Source organism: Schistocerca piceifrons, chromosome 7 (genome assembly GCF_021461385.2).
Source record: "Schistocerca piceifrons isolate TAMUIC-IGC-003096 chromosome 7, iqSchPice1.1, whole genome shotgun sequence".
Classification (NCBI taxonomy): Eukaryota; Metazoa; Arthropoda; class Insecta; order Orthoptera; family Acrididae; genus Schistocerca; species Schistocerca piceifrons.
In genome coordinates this window covers 64,484,383-64,503,303 of record NC_060144.1, presented here as the reverse complement: position 1 = coordinate 64,503,303, position 18,921 = coordinate 64,484,383, and the positions used below count along the sequence as shown (strand labels likewise).

General features: G+C 44.0%; 1 protein-coding gene across 1 annotated transcript in view; it reads right to left on the bottom strand.

Annotated features, from left to right (window-relative positions):
* The window catches only part of LOC124805421 (semaphorin-2A-like), a 1,298,470-nt gene that overhangs the window by 384,125 nt on the left and 895,424 nt on the right, over positions 1-18,921 (bottom strand). Inside the window, exon 5 of the mRNA XM_047265983.1 lies at positions 15,202-15,312. Coding sequence (XP_047121939.1) covers positions 15,202-15,312 — 111 coding nt within the window. The remainder of the gene's footprint in view (positions 1-15,201; positions 15,313-18,921) is intronic.

The window sequence follows — 18,921 nt, the reverse complement described above, 5'->3', positions numbered from 1 at the left end:
CCACTCCACGTTTGCAGAACACCTCAGAGAAAATGACCGCAAACCAACCACTAGAGTAAATGACATGAAAATAATTAGACTCAACAATTAAAAAACATCTAACAATGCAAGAAAACCAAAGCAGAAAGGAAAATCCCGTTGAATGACCAACTACAGATGCCAAACAATTCATTATTTACACTAATAGATTAAATAATAGAATAACACTCCCAAAAAGGATTATAGCGCCCAACATCTTTACACTCACTCATCCAGGAACCCCTCCACAGTATATTGAAAAGAAATGCAAACCAGCTGTCACCAAAGTTTTCAACCACTCGCTAACAGCTAGTACATACACCCCGCACCCCCCCCCCCCCAAAAAAAAAAAACTCGTGGACTCTCTCTCTCTCTCTCTCTCTCTCTCTCTCTCTCTCTCATACATACACATCAATAGAAGTTAGTCTCAAACATATACTTCGGTAGGTTGGTAACAAATACGAAAACATGCCAAAGAGGAGGTAACACCTAATGGAGTCGCAATATTTACGTTGTGAAAAGCAGTGTTTGGCGAAATAGTCGTACCGAGTGACAAAACAACAATATTACACCACAAAAAAGAGTGAGAAATATGGTCAACCGTGTGAGGAAGGCCAGAACACAAAGATGTGAATACAGAACAGTGACAAAAGTGATAGTGCGACCTCCAGACCAGACGTGAGGAAACGCAGTTCAGCAAATCGTAAGTAATTACGTTTTACAAAAAATATCGCAACGTGAACTGTTTGATAATCTAAAACCAAGAAAACTGTATCTTCGTAGATCCCACTGATGATGCCTTAGAACAGGAAAAGGGGAAACGCTTATGAGATAAATAAATTAAATAACAGCAGGAAAAGGCTGTTTGATTTACAAAACAAGTATTTATATGCTTATTTCGGAAGATGGCCACTCATGCAAACATGTTAATCAAGGTTATGCAACCGATGCCACACACAAAAAAAAAGTTATGCATCACCACGGTTCCCAGAATTCCTGAAGATAGACGTTGACTGTGGATATTTTATCACAGACACAGTCCCTTTGACTGTTGAGATGTCACTAAACCCGCCCAAAGATGTAAACAGCCACGTGTGAGCTGCGACAATTAGACGGAGGGGGTCCAACAGTCGATCAGTTCCAGTCATTCCACCAGGGAGGAGTACACGGCTCGTGTTGTCTATTGTTCAACGATGCCTAGACAGTCAAAACCGCGTACGGAATGCTACTTTATGCCAGTAAGGGGTCTCAAAAAGGGAAGTGTCCAGGCGTCTCGGAGTGAACCAAAGCGATTTCGTTCAGATATGGAGGAGATACAAGAGACAAGAACTGTCGATAACATGCTTCGCTCTGGCCGCCCAAGGGATACTACTGCAGTGGATGACCGCTATCTACGGATTATGGCTCCGAGGAACCCTGACAGCAATGCCACCATGTTGAATGATGCTTTTCGTGCAACCACAGGACGTCGCGTTACGACACAAACTGTGTGCAATAGGCTGCATGATGCGCAACTTCACTCCCGACAACCATAGCAAGGTCCATCTTCGTAATCACGACCCCATGCAGCGCGGTACAGATGGACCCAACAACATGCCAAATGGACCGCTCAGGATTGGCATCACGTTCTCTTCGCCGGTGAGTGTCGCTTATGCCTTCAACCACACAACTGTCATAGATGTGTTTGGAGGCAACCCGGTCAGGCTGAATGTCATGGACACACTGGACACACTGTCCAGCGAGTGCACCAACGTGGAGGTTCCCTGCTGTTTTGGGGTGGCATTATGTGGGGCCGACGAACGCCTCGGACGCCTCGGGTAGTCATGGAAGGCGCCATAACGGCTGTACGATACGTGAGTGCCATCCTCCGACCGATAGTACAACCATATCGGCAGCAATTGGCGAGGAATTCGTCTTTATGGACGACAATTCGCGCCCCATCGTGCACGTATTATGAATGAGTTCCCTCAATATAACAACATCGCACGACTAGATGGGCGAGCATGTTCTCCAGACATGAACCCTATCAAACATGCCGGCCGGAGTGACCTGCGGTTCTAGGCGCTACAGTCTGGAATCGAACGACCGCTACGGTCGCAGGTTCGAATTCTGCCTCGGGCATGGATGTGTGTGATGTCCTTCGGTTGGTTAGGTTTAATTAGTTCTAAGTTCTAGGCGACTGATTACCTCAGAAGTTAAGTCGCATAGTGCTCAAAGCCATTTGAACCTATCAAACATGTCTGGGAAAGATTGAAAAGGGCTGTTTATGGATGACGTTACCCACCAACCGCTCTGAGGGATCTACGCCGAATCGCCGTTGAGGAGTGGGGCAACCTGGACCAATAGTGCCTTGGTGAACTTGTGAATTGTACGCCACGACAAATACAGGCATGCATCAATGGAAGAGAACGTGCTACTGGGAACTAGAGGTACCGGTGTGTACAGCAGTCTGGACCACCACCACTGAAGGCCTCGCTGTGTGGTGGTACAACATGCAATGTGTGGTTTTTATGAGTAATAAAGAGGGCAGAAATGAAGTTTATGTTGGTTTCTATTCCAGTTTTCTGCACAGGTTCCGGAACTCTCGGAACCGTGGTGATGAAAAGTTTTTTGATGTGTGTAGTTTTGTGTGTTAACAGTTGGTGACAAAAACCAGCAAAAACAGCAATAAGACGTAATTTACAACTAAAGGTGACTAGCTATAGGTTATTTTTACAATTTAATCATTTTCCTACAAAATGTCCTCATGAAACTACGATGCACTCAACCTTGACCTGTCTCTATACTGGATGTAAATCAGAGAATATTATTTGCATGCTTCAGAAACAATCTCTTCATGCACAGAAGACGCATCACGGCTCATGTCTTTAGACCAAGTATCAAGAATAAAAATTCCATGTTACAGATACTGTTACTAATACATGCTTTGAAAATCAGATTAAATCACACAAAAGTGAAACACTTGTGTAAGTAAGAAGTAAAAAGAAATGACAGGGCGTATACTTTAGAAGACGCTTGTTACTCTATAGAGTAAACATGCCAAAGGATTGCAGTTAACCAATTATACACGAATTGCAGTAAAAATTTCACTTCACAGATCGGCAGCCGCAACATACTAATCGAAGGACTATGCCAAGACGAAGAACAAAGAATATCGAAGTGTTAAAATTATGTAAGCACAGTGAAAGGTAGCGGAATACACAAAATAATTTACAAATTCAACTTGAGGAGGCACAAGAATCTTAGAGTAAGTCGAAAGATGTACGTTTGGTCGAGCTCTTCGTGTTCCTGGGAGTTAATTCCTGGAAAGTGAAGAACATCTGAAGTAAATTTAGGTACTTTACCAACAGACACCGAAAATTTGTTTCTCGTACTTTCAGCTGTCATGGACAATACCAATAAGAAACCACAAAGAGATTTTCACTCTGCAGCGGAGTGTGCGCTGATATGAAACTTCCTGGCAGATTAAAACTGTGTGCCCGACCGAGACTCGAACTCGGGACCTTTGCCTTTTGCGGGCACACAGTTTTAATCTGCCAGGAAGTTTAATACCAATAAGCTTTTATGTGGTACTTCTAGTAACCACAAAAGTTTACTCATATATGGCGGCTCTGCATTTTTATCTTTGTATCTGGCAGTTTTCAGTCAAATATTACAGTCACTTGAAGCAACGTCCCGACCAATCTGTTCATAATTTCCTAGACGTGTAGTCATTAATGAAAAACGTGAAGAATGAAAGTTATAAACTCGAATGGAAAGTCAATTATTTTAAAAATGTTATTCGAATACCATTTATCAGTCAAATGAACTTAGCTGGGGCCAGTGAAGTGAAACGCAAACTGTCTAAGAATTTCTGGTCATACGAAAACAGACGCAATGAAATTACAAAATCGCAGAAGTTTCACTGTGTTTCTATTTAAATGGCGACCTGTTAAAACAAAAACATACTTCTGTGCAACTTTGACGGTTTCGCCATTTCATTGAATCATAATAAGTTGCTGCCTACTGCAATCCAGCATGCTGCACATGAGAAAATAGGGTACTGTTAACAACAACAGATTCGTCACGGATAATAATGAAGAGGAGACAGTGAGCTATATTGATAGTACTGCTCTCGCGACTACAGTGTGACGCCAGCAACAGTAGTTCACGTACAAATGCCGACGTCACAAGCAGGAGGTGAAAGGTGAATTAAGATGCTGAACGTCAGTTCGATCAGTACAGGGAGATGAAAACCTAATAATCATTGGAGATCGGAACACTGTAATAGGGGAAGAAAGACAAGACAGATTCACGGGGAAATATGGAGCTGATAGAAGGAAAGATAGAGGAGAATGTCTAATTTTATCAAGTAATACCGAATACAACAACTACATCTGCATGAATACACCGGCATCCATACTTCATTGTCTGATAGAAGGCTCATAAAACCACTCTCAGATTACTTCTTGTCTGTTACACCCTCGAACTGCACGTGGGAAAAATTAACACCTCGATTTATGAACGTGAATTGTAATTTCTCTTAGTTTATTATGACGATTATTTCTCGCTATGTAGGAGGCAGCCAACAAAATGCTTTCGCATTAGGAGGAGAAATCTGCTGATTGAAATTTCCTGGGATGATGATGAAGTAATGACATACGCCTTGTTTTAATGCTTACCACTTCTGTTGTGTCGGCTATTTACAGAGTCCAAGGAAGGAGAGATGTTGCTGTGACCGGTGGCAGGAATCCGTACAAGACACTTGAAAAGTAATAAAACTCCTTATTTCTAAAAAGAAAATGAAGTTAAATAATGAGCTGTGGCTGGCTCATGTTATCCGTTGGATTAAACCTTGGTTGCTCTTCAGTGCTCAGTCTCCCGCGGTTATCCTTAGAGATGGGCAAAACTGTTCTTTTCAGAGATCGGATCAGAACTGTTCACTCCCTGAAATGAACTAGCTCTTTTTCATGACTTACCACTCATTCACAACAGAAAATAAATGGAAGGCACATTGCCCTTTAAACTTGGTTTATTCCAGTACTGTACCTGTATTTTGACCTTATTTGATCCTATTTTGAAGTAACACAGATAATGAGTAAGAATTTTGTATTGTTTATTGAAACTTCCACGATATGACAAAGTTTTTGATTATTGATTTATTTTGCACTATCGTGGTGTTTTGGGTGATCGGAAAATGTTGTAACTTGAGATTTACATTAACAATATATCTGGCTATAATGTATTAAAATTTCATTAACCTCGTACAAATATATCCCGAGCCATATATTTTTAAAGTGAACATTTCCTTCCGAAGACGCCTAAAATTGCAAAATCCGTACTACAATAAGAAAAAAATATATACATTTGACTGTAAGACCAAAGTGCTGCATATAGCCTTCCGCAGAATAAAACAAGGAAAATATTGGTGTATCACTTTTGCTATACATTTATCGGTTCGCTCGTAATTAAAGTGTAAATTCGAGTGACCATAATAAAAAATCCTATAGTAAGAGGAGCCGTCAGGAACCTAATCTGATCAGTTTAAACAAATAAAAATAAAATAAAAACAAATGATGTATACATAACGTAATTATGTAATATACATAAAGGTATTACTACGAAGAACACTATCCAGTAGAGACGAACTCCGGTGCAGAGGCGCAGAGTCAAGCAGGTCGAGCCGCGAGCTGTATTACTGCGTGAGCTAAGACCGCAGAGACCAGAGTGACACCTGAGTTGCTTTGCTCAATGCTCTGGCTAGAGTCGAGAACGGTGGGGTGATCCTTGAGCGGGCGAGTTCCGAGGGTGGGGGGAGCGGTGAACCGTCACCACTCACCCGCTCGGAGACAAATCGTCCGTTCTCTTGCGAGCAGTTGCAAGTAGTTCTTATGTTCTCCGCTAGGAGGCTCTCTGTCCTGTTGCTCGCATCAGCTGCCCAGAGGGCAGGACGGGCGACTGAAACGATCGCCGACAGCATGCTATGCTAAGTTAAGGTGCACCAGACACTGCACGCGGCAGAGGAAGCACAGAGATGGCACGGCATATGTGAAACACAAAATCCAATGGGGCACTGCACAATGCAGGTAGCCAAGGCAGAAGCAGGGTAGAGGCCGGCGCTGGCTGTGTTGTGTGGCGTGCAGTGTGCTCTGACTAGCAGAGGCCCCACTGGTCTGCTCCGACTCTCTCTCTCTCCCTCCCTCCCTCTCTCTCTCTCTCTGCTGTGGGAAACGTTTGGAGCTACCGTTCTTTTTTTCTGAATCACTGATTGTTCACTCCTTTGAAAGATTCAACTCTATGAATTAGTTCAGGAGCGGATCCCCCATCTCTAATTATCCTCTCCCTTTCTGAGTGGCAGCAGTGGTGTGTATCGATATTCGCACCTTGTACTCACTTTGGCCTGGCACTTATAGTTCCGGCTGTGTGGTATGCGATCAGTTGGTTGGTTGGCGTGGAGCAGCGAGGAAATCTCCGCGGCGCGTAGTTTGCCGAGGCCGTTGGAGGTGTCCACGCGCGGTCGGAGTGTGTGGTGCTGTTCCCATTGCTATGAGATCTGTAGCTGACCTATCCTGGACACGAAAGGTGAGTTTTGACTTAATCTACCACCAAATCACGACTGTTCACATTGTGTCATTTGGATTTCGTTGTCGGCTGTTGGGACATTTCTGCGTGCAACAACGTGTGTTTTCAAGTTGGCAAATTTTAGCCACCCTCCCATGGAATTTAACTGTACTTGCTTATTTTGAATTGAAGTGAACCAGCATAATCTTCTGCCTTGTGGCCGTTAACGTTCCGGTTACCTGCCCTGGCCGTTGACGTAAATTCAGGCAGTGTATTTTTCCTCATCGTGTTGTCGCTGTCCGTCACGGTGTGCAGTTTGACAGCTCAATGTATAGTTGGTTATGGGCGCCAATACCTTCTATGTTTTTCCATTGAACTTCCTGTTAAGTGCTGGTCCGGTGGAGCGGAAATTATCTTGTCGGTAGGTCCGTTGACTGTCTGTCGGTTGGGTTGTCGTCGGATCGAGAATGATTGGGCCGACTGCCTGTCTCACCTAAGCGAGAGTCAGTGTTTGAATTACAGGATGACCCTCGCAAACTTCTGAGCGCCGTTGGCTGTACTGTCTTTTCTTATTTGTTATTGTTGTTTGTATTTGCATGGAATCCAGCCGATTTTTAAATTAAGGTTGTTTTTCCCTTAAGGCGTAAGCTTGTCTGGGCCTTCACCTAATTTAAAGGTTTTAAGGTGAGGCCCTTGGCCTTTTTAAAAAATTTAATTTTGTTTGAGTCTTAAGTGATGGGCCTCAAGCCGATTTTTTTAAATTAAAGTTGTTTTGCTCTTAAGGTGTCAGATTGTTTGGCCCTTCAGCATAATTAAAGAACTGTTTTTAGATAAGGCGTTTTGCCTTCTAAAATTTTAATTTTGGTTTGATTCTTAAGAGATGGGCCTTCAGCCGATTTTTTAAAATTAAAGTTGTTTTGCTCCTAAAGTGTGAGACTGTTTGGGCCTTCAGCCTAATTGAAAGAACTGATTTAAGATAAGGCCTTCTGCCTTTTAAATTTCTGATTTTGGATTGAGTATTAAGCTATTGACTTTCAGCCGATTTCAAATTAAAGTGGCCTTGCCCTTAAGGCTTGAGATTGTATGACGCATTCAGCCGGTAAATTAATGCTGTGTGTGTTTTTTTTTATATTCTTGGCTCTTGTAACGTTTGGTCAAATATATAAAGTTGTATGTTCGAGTGTAATTGACAGCCGCTTATTTTGGCACCTTTCCACAATTTGAACTACCTGTCTCGTCCTGCGGGTTTATCAGGGCATCTCAAATTCTGAAAAACTTCTTTTGATTCCTATGCTTCCTTTGTCTCCAACGTACTAGTTCTTTGACAACTTCGCTAACTACTCGCAGAAGGCGGTACTAATATTCCGTACTGATGCTCCTGAAGACTGCAACGAAATTGGGCGACCGGTGATGGGCGGCTGGTTAAATCAGCGTCGACAGGGGGCACTCAAATCTGTCTTCCTGGAGGTGTGACGCTGCCCACTCTTTCCATTCGCGCGCGGATCAGCGCCTTCTTGATGCAGTTTCGCAGCGCTGAGCTAGATGGTGTGCAATCGATGCTTTAGGAATGCCAAATTGCAGTGACTCTCTGTCGTGTACTTCGTGACAGTACGAAACAAGCTTCCCTTCTTGGAACTTTTACCATCCTATCTGTCAGTACTATGTGGTAAGGATACTACACTGCGCAGCAAAAATCCAGAAAACGACGGACAAACGTGGCGCAGGCAGTGTTTTTAGTAGCTGATTTGTTGCTTCTAACTGTTCCGCCAATAAAATCGCAGTCTTTGGTTGATTTTCCCCGCAATATTTTCTGATGATGTTTCCAATAATTCAAGATAATCGTAATTATAATCCCTAGGTATTTAGTTGACTCGACATTTCTTTAAACTTATGTGATTTTTATTTAGTACACAGTTCAAGAACTACAACACCAGGACGTATACTTGGAAAAGACCTGGAGACAAACGAAGATCCCAGCTGCATTACATCGTGGTCAGAGTTAGATGTCAGATATTACATAGTAGGGCGAACTAAGCAGCAGATGTGGAGTTGGACGAAAATTTAGTAAAGTGAAGTGTTGACTGAAATTTAATGGAATCGTCCGAAAGGATCAATGTGGAACGAAGTGAGACGCAGCGGTATTGAGTAATAATGACGTGCGTTTTAAGTCCTCTAAGGCTGTAGGTGCCGCAATAACGAGTACCACAATAACTTGTTCATTGGAAGGAGGTTGGTTTGCTCTAAACACGGCGGTCACAGTCCCGAGGGTAGCAACAGCGGATAAGCACGAGAAATGTCGCACAGGCATCTTAACTTCTCACTCATGCTAGTTGCTGACAAGAATAATATTCGGAACAACGGAAAACAAAGTTCAGGTTCTGTTTTGGGTTTAGGACATACATAGGCACAAGAGAGACAGTTCTGATGATGCACTCGATAATCGAAGCGTGCCTTTACCGACCTAGTAGTAGCGTACAAAGATATTCGAAATTCTGCGGAAAGGTAAGGTACAGGTGTCAGGTATAGGAAAAGATGGATAATATGCAATAAAGACAAAAACCAAGAGCCGAAAACAAGAAGTTGTATGAATGCCTTTTCTTTCGATGATATCCGAAGCAACAGACACCACGCATTCAGAAAATAAAGTTACTTTGATGGGCAGTGAATCCGCCACCTTCAGTGTGGATGAATCTCAAAGTAGCTATCATGGAGAACATTCCCACCTACCCGTAGTCCGCGCATTTGCGATAGGCACTGTGTTCCCGTAGCGCATTGGTTAACACCACTGTCTAGGAAGTAACTGGCACGGTAGCTCAGGGTGTTCCGTCTGATGGCTGGCTTTCCTCTATAGAAAAAAAAAAAAAAGTTATGTGACATTCTCCCAGATCAAATGCCGAGAATAATGACGAACTAAACTGTTACGGCGTAAAGTCAGCGCCGACAGGCCAGTCGGGAACGAAAGAGAAGAAACGGCTGTGAGAAGAGGTCAGCCAATCGCACGACGACCGGGCCTCCCTCCAGGATGACAACGCGACAGCAGCGGCACCTACGTGAAGTGGACATCAGCGCCACGACCCACTGGTGACGTGCCACTTCGATAGCAGCTTCAACCTTAGCCACTTCGTTAGCCGACGCATCGCAGCCTTTATCATTAGCAAGCTCTGCGTAGCGCAGACTTGTGTTTCTCTATTCTTAAGAAGACTGATTAGTTTGTGTGTCGCCCTTTGTTTGTGGCACATCTGTGTAATCAAAGTTAAGTAATTTTATTTATCTAATGCTTATTAATACGAGTTGTTTGATTGTTTTTCTAAAGAATCGAGCATGCAGGATTCCTAGACACAACAAAGATGAAAAAAATGTCAGCAGGAGATCCAGATTTGAAACCCCGTCCGCCACATATTTTTACTCGTCGCCACTGGTTCCGCTTAGATTCCCGCCAATGCAGCTGACATGAATAGCTTCTTACTTTTCCTTTCTCCCTCCCCTGCCCCACCTTCATTTTACATAAAAACAGGTTATAGAACAAAGTGCCCAGATAGAAAAGGCTATTGGAGGGTATGCAGTCTTCCGCCCCTACTGATCAATCTATACTTAAAAGAAGCAAAGGCGGAAATAAAAGAGGTCTTTAACAGTGAGATAAAATCCAGAATGAGATTTTCACTCTGCAGCGGAGTGTGCGCTGATATTATTTTCAGTGAGATAAAAGTTGGGTTGAAAGAATGTCAATGATACTATTCGCTCGTGACATTGCTGTCATTTTGAAAGTGAGGAACAGTTGTAAAACCCGTTGAATGAAAAGAACAATATAATGGCGCACTCTACAGATTGAGAGTAAACCTAAGATAGACTAAAACAATGAAAAGTAGCAGAAATAAGATTCGCGATGAAGTTGACATCAAATTTGGGGATACTAAGAGAACGATGTGAGAGAATTGTGCACCATTGGAGGCAAAATAATACATGAGGGGCGAAGCAAGAGGGACCTAAAGCTCACTAGCAAAGACAGAGAGATCATTCCTGATCAACAGCAGTGTACAGGTATCAAATACAGGTCACCATATCCACATCTACATCTACATGATTACTCTGCAATTCATATTTAAGTGCTTGGCAGAGGGTTCATCGAACCACAATCATACTATCTCTCTACCATTTCACTCCCGAACAGCGCGCAGGAAAAACGAACACCTAAACCTTTCTGTTCGAGCTCTGATTTCTCTTATTTTATTTTGATGATCATTCCTACCTATGTAGGTTGGGCTCAACAAACTATTTTCGAATTCGGAAGAGAAACTTGGTGACTGAACAGCGCGCGGGAAAAACGAACACCAAAACCTTTCTGTTCGAGCTCTGATTTCTCTTATTTTATTTTGACGATCATTCCTACCTATGTAGGTTGGGCTCAACAAACTATTTTCGCATTCGGAAGAGAAAGTTGGTGACTGAAATTTCGTAAATAGATCTCGCCGCGACGAAATACGTCATTGTTTTAATGACTTCCATCCCAACTCGCGTATCATATCTGCCACACTCTCTCCCCTATTACGTGATAATACAGAACGAGATGCCCTCTTTTGCACCCTTTTGATGTCCTCCGTCAATCCCACCTGGTAAGGATCCCACACCGCGCAGCAATATTCTAACAGAGGACGAACGAGTGTAGTGTAAGCTGTCTCTTTAGTGGACTTGTTGCATCTTCTAACTGTCCTGCCAATCAAACGCAACCTTTGGCTCGCCTTCCCCACAATATTATCTATGTGGTCTTTCCAAGTACAATTGTTCGTATTTTTAACACCCTGGTACTTAGTTGAATTGACAGCCTTGAGAATTGTACTATTTATCGAGTAATGGAGTTCCAACGGAATTTTTTTGGAACTCATGTGGATCACCTCACACTTTTCGTTATTTAGCGTCAACTGCTACCTGCCACACCATACAGCAAACTTTTCTAAATCGCTTTGCAACTGATACTGGTCTTCGGATGACCTTACTAGACGGTAAATTACAGCATCATCTGCGAACAACCTAAGAGAACTGCTCAGATTGTCACCCAGGTCATTTATATAGATCAGGAACAGCAGAGGTCCCAGGACGCTTACCTGGGGAACACCCGATGTCACTTCAGTTTTACTCGATGATTTGCCGTCTATTACTACGAACTGCGACCTTCCTGACAGGAAATCACGAATGCACTCGCACAACTGAGACGATACCCCATAGGCCCGCAGCTTGATTAGAAGTCGCTTGTAAGGAACGGTGTCAAAACCTTTCCGGAAATCTAGAAATACGGAATCAGCTTGAGATTCCCTGTCGACAGCGGCCATTACTACGTGCGAATAAAGAGCTAGCTGCGTTGCAGAAGAACGATGTTTTCTGAAACCATGCTGATTACGTATCAATAGATCGTTCCCTTCGACGTGATTCATAATGTTCGAACACAGTATATGCTCCAAAACCCTACTGCAAACCGACGTCAATGATATACGTCTGTAGTTCGATGGATTACTCCTACTACCCTTCTTAAACACTGGTGCCACCTGCGCAATTTTGAAATCTGTAGGTACAGATCTATCGGTGAGTGAGCGGTTGTATATGATAGCTAAGTAGGGAGCTATTGTATCAGCGTAATCCGAAAGGAACCTAATCGGTATACAATCTAGACCTGAAGACTTGCCCGTATCAAGCGATTTGAGTTGCTACGCAACCCCTAAGGTATCTACTTCTAAGAAACTCATGCTAGCATCTGTTCATGATTCAAATTCTGGAATATTCTATTCGGCTTCCCTGCTGAAGGAATTTCGGAAAACTGCGTTCAATAACTCCGTATTAGCGGCACAGTCGTCGGTAACAGTACCATCGGCACTGCGCAGCAAAGTTATTGACTGCGTCTTGCCGCTTGTGTACTTTACATACGACCAGAATTTCTTCGGATTTTCTACCAAATTTCGAGACAATGTTTCGTTGAGGAACCTATTAAAGACACCTCGCATTGAAGTCCGTGCCAAATTTCGCGCGTCTGCTAATTTTAGCCAATCTTCGGGATTTCGTGTTCTTCTGAACAGCGTCCTGACCTGTTTTGTGTACCATGTGGGATCAGTTCCATCTCTTACCAATTTATGAGGATTGAAGCTCTCAATTGCTGTTGCTACTATATCTATGAATCTTTGCCACATATCGTCTACATTTGCATAGTCAGTTCGGAAGGAATGGAGATTGTCTCTTAGGAAGGCTTCTAGTGACACTTTATCCGCTTTTTTTAAATAACATTATTTTGCGTTTGTTTCTGGTGGATTTTGAAGAAACGGTATTGAGCCTAGCTACAACGACCTTGTGATTACTAATCCCTGTATCAGTCATGATGCTCTCTATTAGCTCTGGATTGTTTGTGGCTAAGAGGTCAAGTGTGTTTTCGCAACCATTTACAATTCGCGTGAGTTCGTGGACTAACTGCTCGAAATAATTTTCGGACAAAGCATTTAGGACAATCTCGGAAGATGTTTTCTGTCTACCACCGGTTTTGAACAAGTGTTTTTGCCAACATATCGAGGGAAGGTTGAAGTCCCCACCAACTATAACCGTATGAGTGGGGTATTTATTTGTTACGAGACTCAAATTTTCTCTGAACTGTTCAGCAACTATATCATCGGAGTCTGGGGGTCGGTAGAAGGAGTCAATTATTAATTTAGTTCGGCTGTTAAGTATAACCTCCACCCATACCAATTCGCACGGAGTATCTACTTCGACTTCACTACAAGATAAACCACTACTGACAGACACAAACACTCCACCACCAATTCTGCCTAATCTATCTTTCCTGAACACCGTCTGAGACTTCGTAAAAATTTCTGCAGAACTTATTTCAGGCTTTAGGCAGCTTTCTGTACCTATAACGATTTCAGCTTCTGTGCTTTCTGTTAGCATTTGTAGCTCAGGGGCTTTCTCAGCACTACTACAACTATTTACAACTACAATTCCGACTGTTCCTTGATCCAAGCACGTCCTGTATTGGCCACGCACCCTTTGAGATTGCAGCCCACCCCGTACTTTCCCGAGGCCTTCTAACCTAAAAAACCGCCCAGTCCACGCCACACAGCCTCCGCTACCCGTGTAGCCGCGAGCTGAGTGTAGTGAACTCCTGACCTATTCAGCAGAACCCGAAACCCCACCACCCTATGGCGCAAGTCAAGGAATCTGCAGCCAACACAGTCGCAAAACCGTCTGAGCCTCTGATTCAGACCCTCCACCCGGCTCTGCACGAAAGGTCCGCAGGCGGTTCTGTCAACGATGCTGCAGATGGTGAGCTCTGCTTTCATCTCGTGAGCAAGACCGGCAGCCTTCACCAAATCAGATAGCCGATGGAATCCAGATCGAAAGCGACACACGTCACCAGTGCCGACATATGCCACCAGCTGCAGCTGGCTGCACGTGTGCTAATCATGGCACCCGGAAGGACCCTTTCCACATCAGGAATGACTCCACCCGGAAAGCACACGGAGTGCACACTGGATTTCTTCCCCTCTTTAGCCGCCATATCCCTAAGGGGCCCCATTACACGCCTAACATTGATGCTCCCAACTACCAATAAGCCCACCCTCTGCGATTGCCCGGATCTTGAAGGCTGAGAATCATCCTCTTTAACAGGGCAGGCAGCTGCATCTGGCTCAGGTAGAGACAGTACCTGAAACCTGTCTGACAGACGCACCGGGGAGGCTTTCTGATCAGCGTCCGGGGACGTCTTTCGCTGCCTGCCACGCCTTGGAACGACCTCCCAATCAACCACAGGCGAGGGCTCAGCCCCACTGCGGGCAGCAACAGGGGCAACCACAGTGGCAGACTGATCTGGGGACAGGCGGGACGTGGTTGACATCCCCGTGATACCCAAGTCCGGCTCCCCACAGTGGTGCCCATTGGCAACAGCCTCAAGCTGCGCGATCGAAGTCAGCGCCGCCTGCAGCTGTGAACGAAGGGATGCCAACTCAGCCCTCATCCAAACACAGCAATCACAGTCCCTGTCCATTCCAATCGATGTTGAACAAAAGTTACTGAAACACGAGTCCATGCCTAGATAATTCAAGGGAAACACGCAAAGAATGTATGAATTAACCTGTACACACGCCTAACGACTGCGCTACAGTCTGCTTGAATTTACGATTACAGTAACTAAAACTCGAAATTACACCTCCTATACCTACTTATAAAGTAGAAGTTCCTCAGAATGTATGTCAGGAGCATAGTAGTGAATGGAATGTGGTAAAAATGGAAGAGAAGAGAACAAAGGATCTGAGTGAAGGTCCTGAGGAAAGACGCGGAAAATCGGGTTACTGATAAGAAAAGAAATAATGTTTTCCACATAATCAGCGAGGAGAGGAACGTGTTCGAAAGGGGGACAGGTGATAGGAGATCTTTTAAAACATCAGGCTTCCGTGGTTCCTAAGGGAGCTGTAGAGGGTTAATACTGTAGTGGATGACAAAGATTGGAACATATCGTACAAAAGTGGAATGTGTTGGGTAAGAGTGCTACTCTGTGACAAACAGGTTGGCAAAGGAATTCGTGGTGGACGGCATAAAACCAGAGGACTGATGACACACAAAACTACCAGTAACAGCTGCCATGCTCACTGCTGAGTATGACAAACGCCTTACGTGTATGATCCAGTCCCTGGGGCTGTGTGCGTTGGTTCCACACACGTAGAGGCGGCTGCCTACGCCGTCCATCGGTTGGATCACCCGGATGTGGTTCCGGCAGTCGAAGTGCTGAAACACACAACAATCAGACATGTATACGTTGTAGGCTAAAACTCAGATGCCATTGACAATTGATATGTTGTCCCAGATAAAACTGGAAAAGGGGTCATGTCCACTTTTATTTCAAATTACATGTTTGCAAACTACTGATCTTTATATCTGTATGCATCGTTTGGTGCAACAAGGGGCCATGTCCCATCAACAGAACTGCTCGTTAGATATATATTGAATTAGAAAAGGTGCCATGTCCAGATAAATTACCGTATAATAGAGCTGTTCGAATAAATAAAAAGCTAGATGATGTTGTAATTATTCTACAACACATACTGGACGAGCAGAAGCCATTTGATATTGGTAGCTGCCAGTGGCCAGGACATGATGGGCGCGAAAAACATAAAGCATACCCGCCATTGTCTGCTTTGCTGAGTTTTGATTGTGACGTTTTGGGTGCGTTATACATAAGCCTTTATGCTAATAACATACTCTTTTCTCGCTATAATGAATGTGGATAATGTAGTATGATTGCCACAGATACTACTACAACGCCGCGCCAACACAAGGTTGGCAGCCCGTCGTCTGCAGAGCACAGCGCACTCTAGCGGGCTGTGCAGCCCGACGGAACTGGAATGTGCCTCGTCCACTTCTTAGTTAGATTTCAACCTAGGCAGACGCATTTTCATAATCGGCCCTCAGCCAGTTTGCATCGATTCTATGAGGAGGACCCCTCAAGCTTAGTCCCTAAAATATGCTGTGTTAGTTACAGCCGTAGCTGCAGTCCTACAAACTACTGAAGATAAGTAAATTTCATTGTACTATGTGTTTCTTGAATAATAATCCTTCTCTCTAACAGTGTGCCGTACCGCATATTATTGCAACCTGGACTCCTTCAGCTCCTATCAACTCGGCCTCCTACTTATTTGCATTTAGTAACGAGCTGAAAACACCCACGCGTTTTGTGTCTCTACACAATGAGACACTATAGATAATACAATCTGGCTACCTCATCAACATTATAGTGCTCGAAAAAGGGTCATACTGTACATTCAAACTGGATTACTGACCACGATTGATGTCTAAAGTACGTTGTAAAGGTGTATATTCTTTCATCACACAGCTAGTTGCTACATAGTAACTTCACGACACCATACTTGAACCTCTCGTGAAGTAAAACAGTTTTTTTTTATCCCCTGTATAACTTACTTTCTGGGACAAGGAACCTTTTCCAAATAATGGATTCAAATGTATTAATGACTGAGGCATTGAACTATAGATCCAAATTCCACAATGGACGCTGCTGGTTTACTACTTACAGTTTCTATCATAAATCTTTATTTGTAGCTTTTAACACTGTTTTGCGTGATTTCCAGAGGTTTTTGGGACTAAATGTATACTCGTAAATCACAAAGTTACCGAAATAACGCCGGCCGCTGTGGCCGAGCGGTTCTAGGCGCTTCAGTCCGGAACCGTACTGCTCCTACGGTCGCAGGTTCGAATCCTACCTCGGGCATGGATGTGTGTGATGTCCTTAGGTTAGTTAGGTTTAAGTAGTTCTAAGTTCTAGGGGACTGATGACCTCAGCTGTTAAGTCCCATAGTGCTCAGAGCCATTTGAACCATTTGTTAAGTTCCATAGTGCTTAGAGAGAGCCGAAATAACGCGCCAGCAGTTTGGTGGCGCAGAACTGAGCCAGGGAGCATCGAGGATGTGCTTCGTGGAGTTCACAATAGGTGAGTTTGGTCAACAAGACATCAACGCGAATTCGTTATCTTGCCCCTAAAATCAATTCTGGCCTTGTGACACTAATAGTTATCATACTCGAAAATGACAACGCAGTCGAGGGAAAACATCAAGCATGAAAGGATATAAGCGGTCCACAATAATTTTCATAGCCCACGGGTGTCATGGTATCTATAAAACAGGTGCCATGGAAAGCGTAATGGGGAGTATCTTAATACCGTACCAATCCGCCTGTGTCCTTGGCGCGGTTCATGATTCGAGCAGCCGATCTCTTGGATGATCGCATATCTGGACCCAGTCATCGACCTGGTGCAGCGAGAATCATCCGACCAGGCGGTTTGATCCACTGTCCAATCCTGATGATCCCGTGACCACTGCAATCGTAATTCATCATGTAGTCGAGTCAACATGGGAAAAAGTAGGGGTCGTCCGCTGGAGAGTCCTATGTTGAACAACGAGCGCTGGACGGTGTGCTCCGAAACTATTGTGCCTGCCGCAGCACTGTACATGTCGTCATATCTCCCCCGGGTCGGCGCCTATTCCGCTTTACAGAGAGCGCAAGTCTCCGACCTCCACTTTTCTGTAGTGAGCTGTGGACGAAACAGCTTCCCATAGTTACAGTAAATGTATTCGTCGTTGCAAATAAGGACTACCATCAGCTGTAGAACTGATGATAGTTTGGGTGTGGCTGTGAGTCGTGCACGGATAGCCAAATGGTAAGGCGAGCGCTCGCGATAGACGGAAAATCCGGGTTCGAGTCACGGTCTGGCAAATGCATCGTAATCGGAATAATTCAGGCATTCCAATATCGTATCGTATGTGTTTCCTATGGATCTTCACGGTAGCAGCACATGAACTGCCTACCAAGTCGGCCACTTCCGAGACATTCCCATGTGTTGGGCCATATCAGTCTGCCTTTTGTCAACAAATTTCCCAGTAAGTCGCTAGAATGATTCCCTTTCGTTTCTGATCCGCTTATATACTTTCCTTACCGTGTCACATGCACGGACAGCAACCAGAAGGTATTCCCTCTGACAGTGGACACTGGTGATAATTAATTGGCTGACCTCTGCACATTTCTTCAGAGAGAAACAAAAAGCAGGATAACAGCAAAAATAAACGTGAGACAAGGTGATTACTGACATACAAAAATGTTTGACTTTTAAGTGGCCGAACATAGGACTAGATGTATATACAGGGTGGTCCACTGATCATGACCGGGCCAAATATCTCACGAAATAAGCGTCAAACCGAGAAACTACAAAGAACGAAACTTGACTAGCTTTAAGGGGGAAACCAGATGGCGCTATGGTTGGCCAGCTAGATGGCGATGTCATACGTCAACGAATATCAACTGCGTTTTTTTAAAAATATGAACCCCCATTTTTATTACATATTCGTGTAGTACGTAAATAAATATGAATGTTTTAGTTCGACTACTTTTTTCGCTTTGTGATAGATGGCGCTCTAATTGGCACAAACGTATAAGTATGTGGTATCACGTAACATTCCTCCAGTGCGGACGGTATTTGCTTCGTGATACATTACCCGTGTTAAAATGGACCGTTTACAAATTTGGGAAAAGGTCGATATAGTGTTGATGTATGGCTGTTGTGATCAAAATGCCAAACGGGCATGTGCTATGTACGCTCCTCGGTATCCTGGACGACATCATCAAAGTGTCCGGACCGTTCGCCACATAGTTACGTTATTTGAGGAAACAGGAAGTGTTCAGCCACATGTGAAACGTCAACCACGACCTGCAACAAATGATGATGACCAAGAAGGTGTTTTAGCTGCTGTCGCGGCTAATCTGCACATCAATAGCAGACAAATTGCGCGAGAATCGGGAATATCAAAAACGTCGGTGTTGAGAATGCTA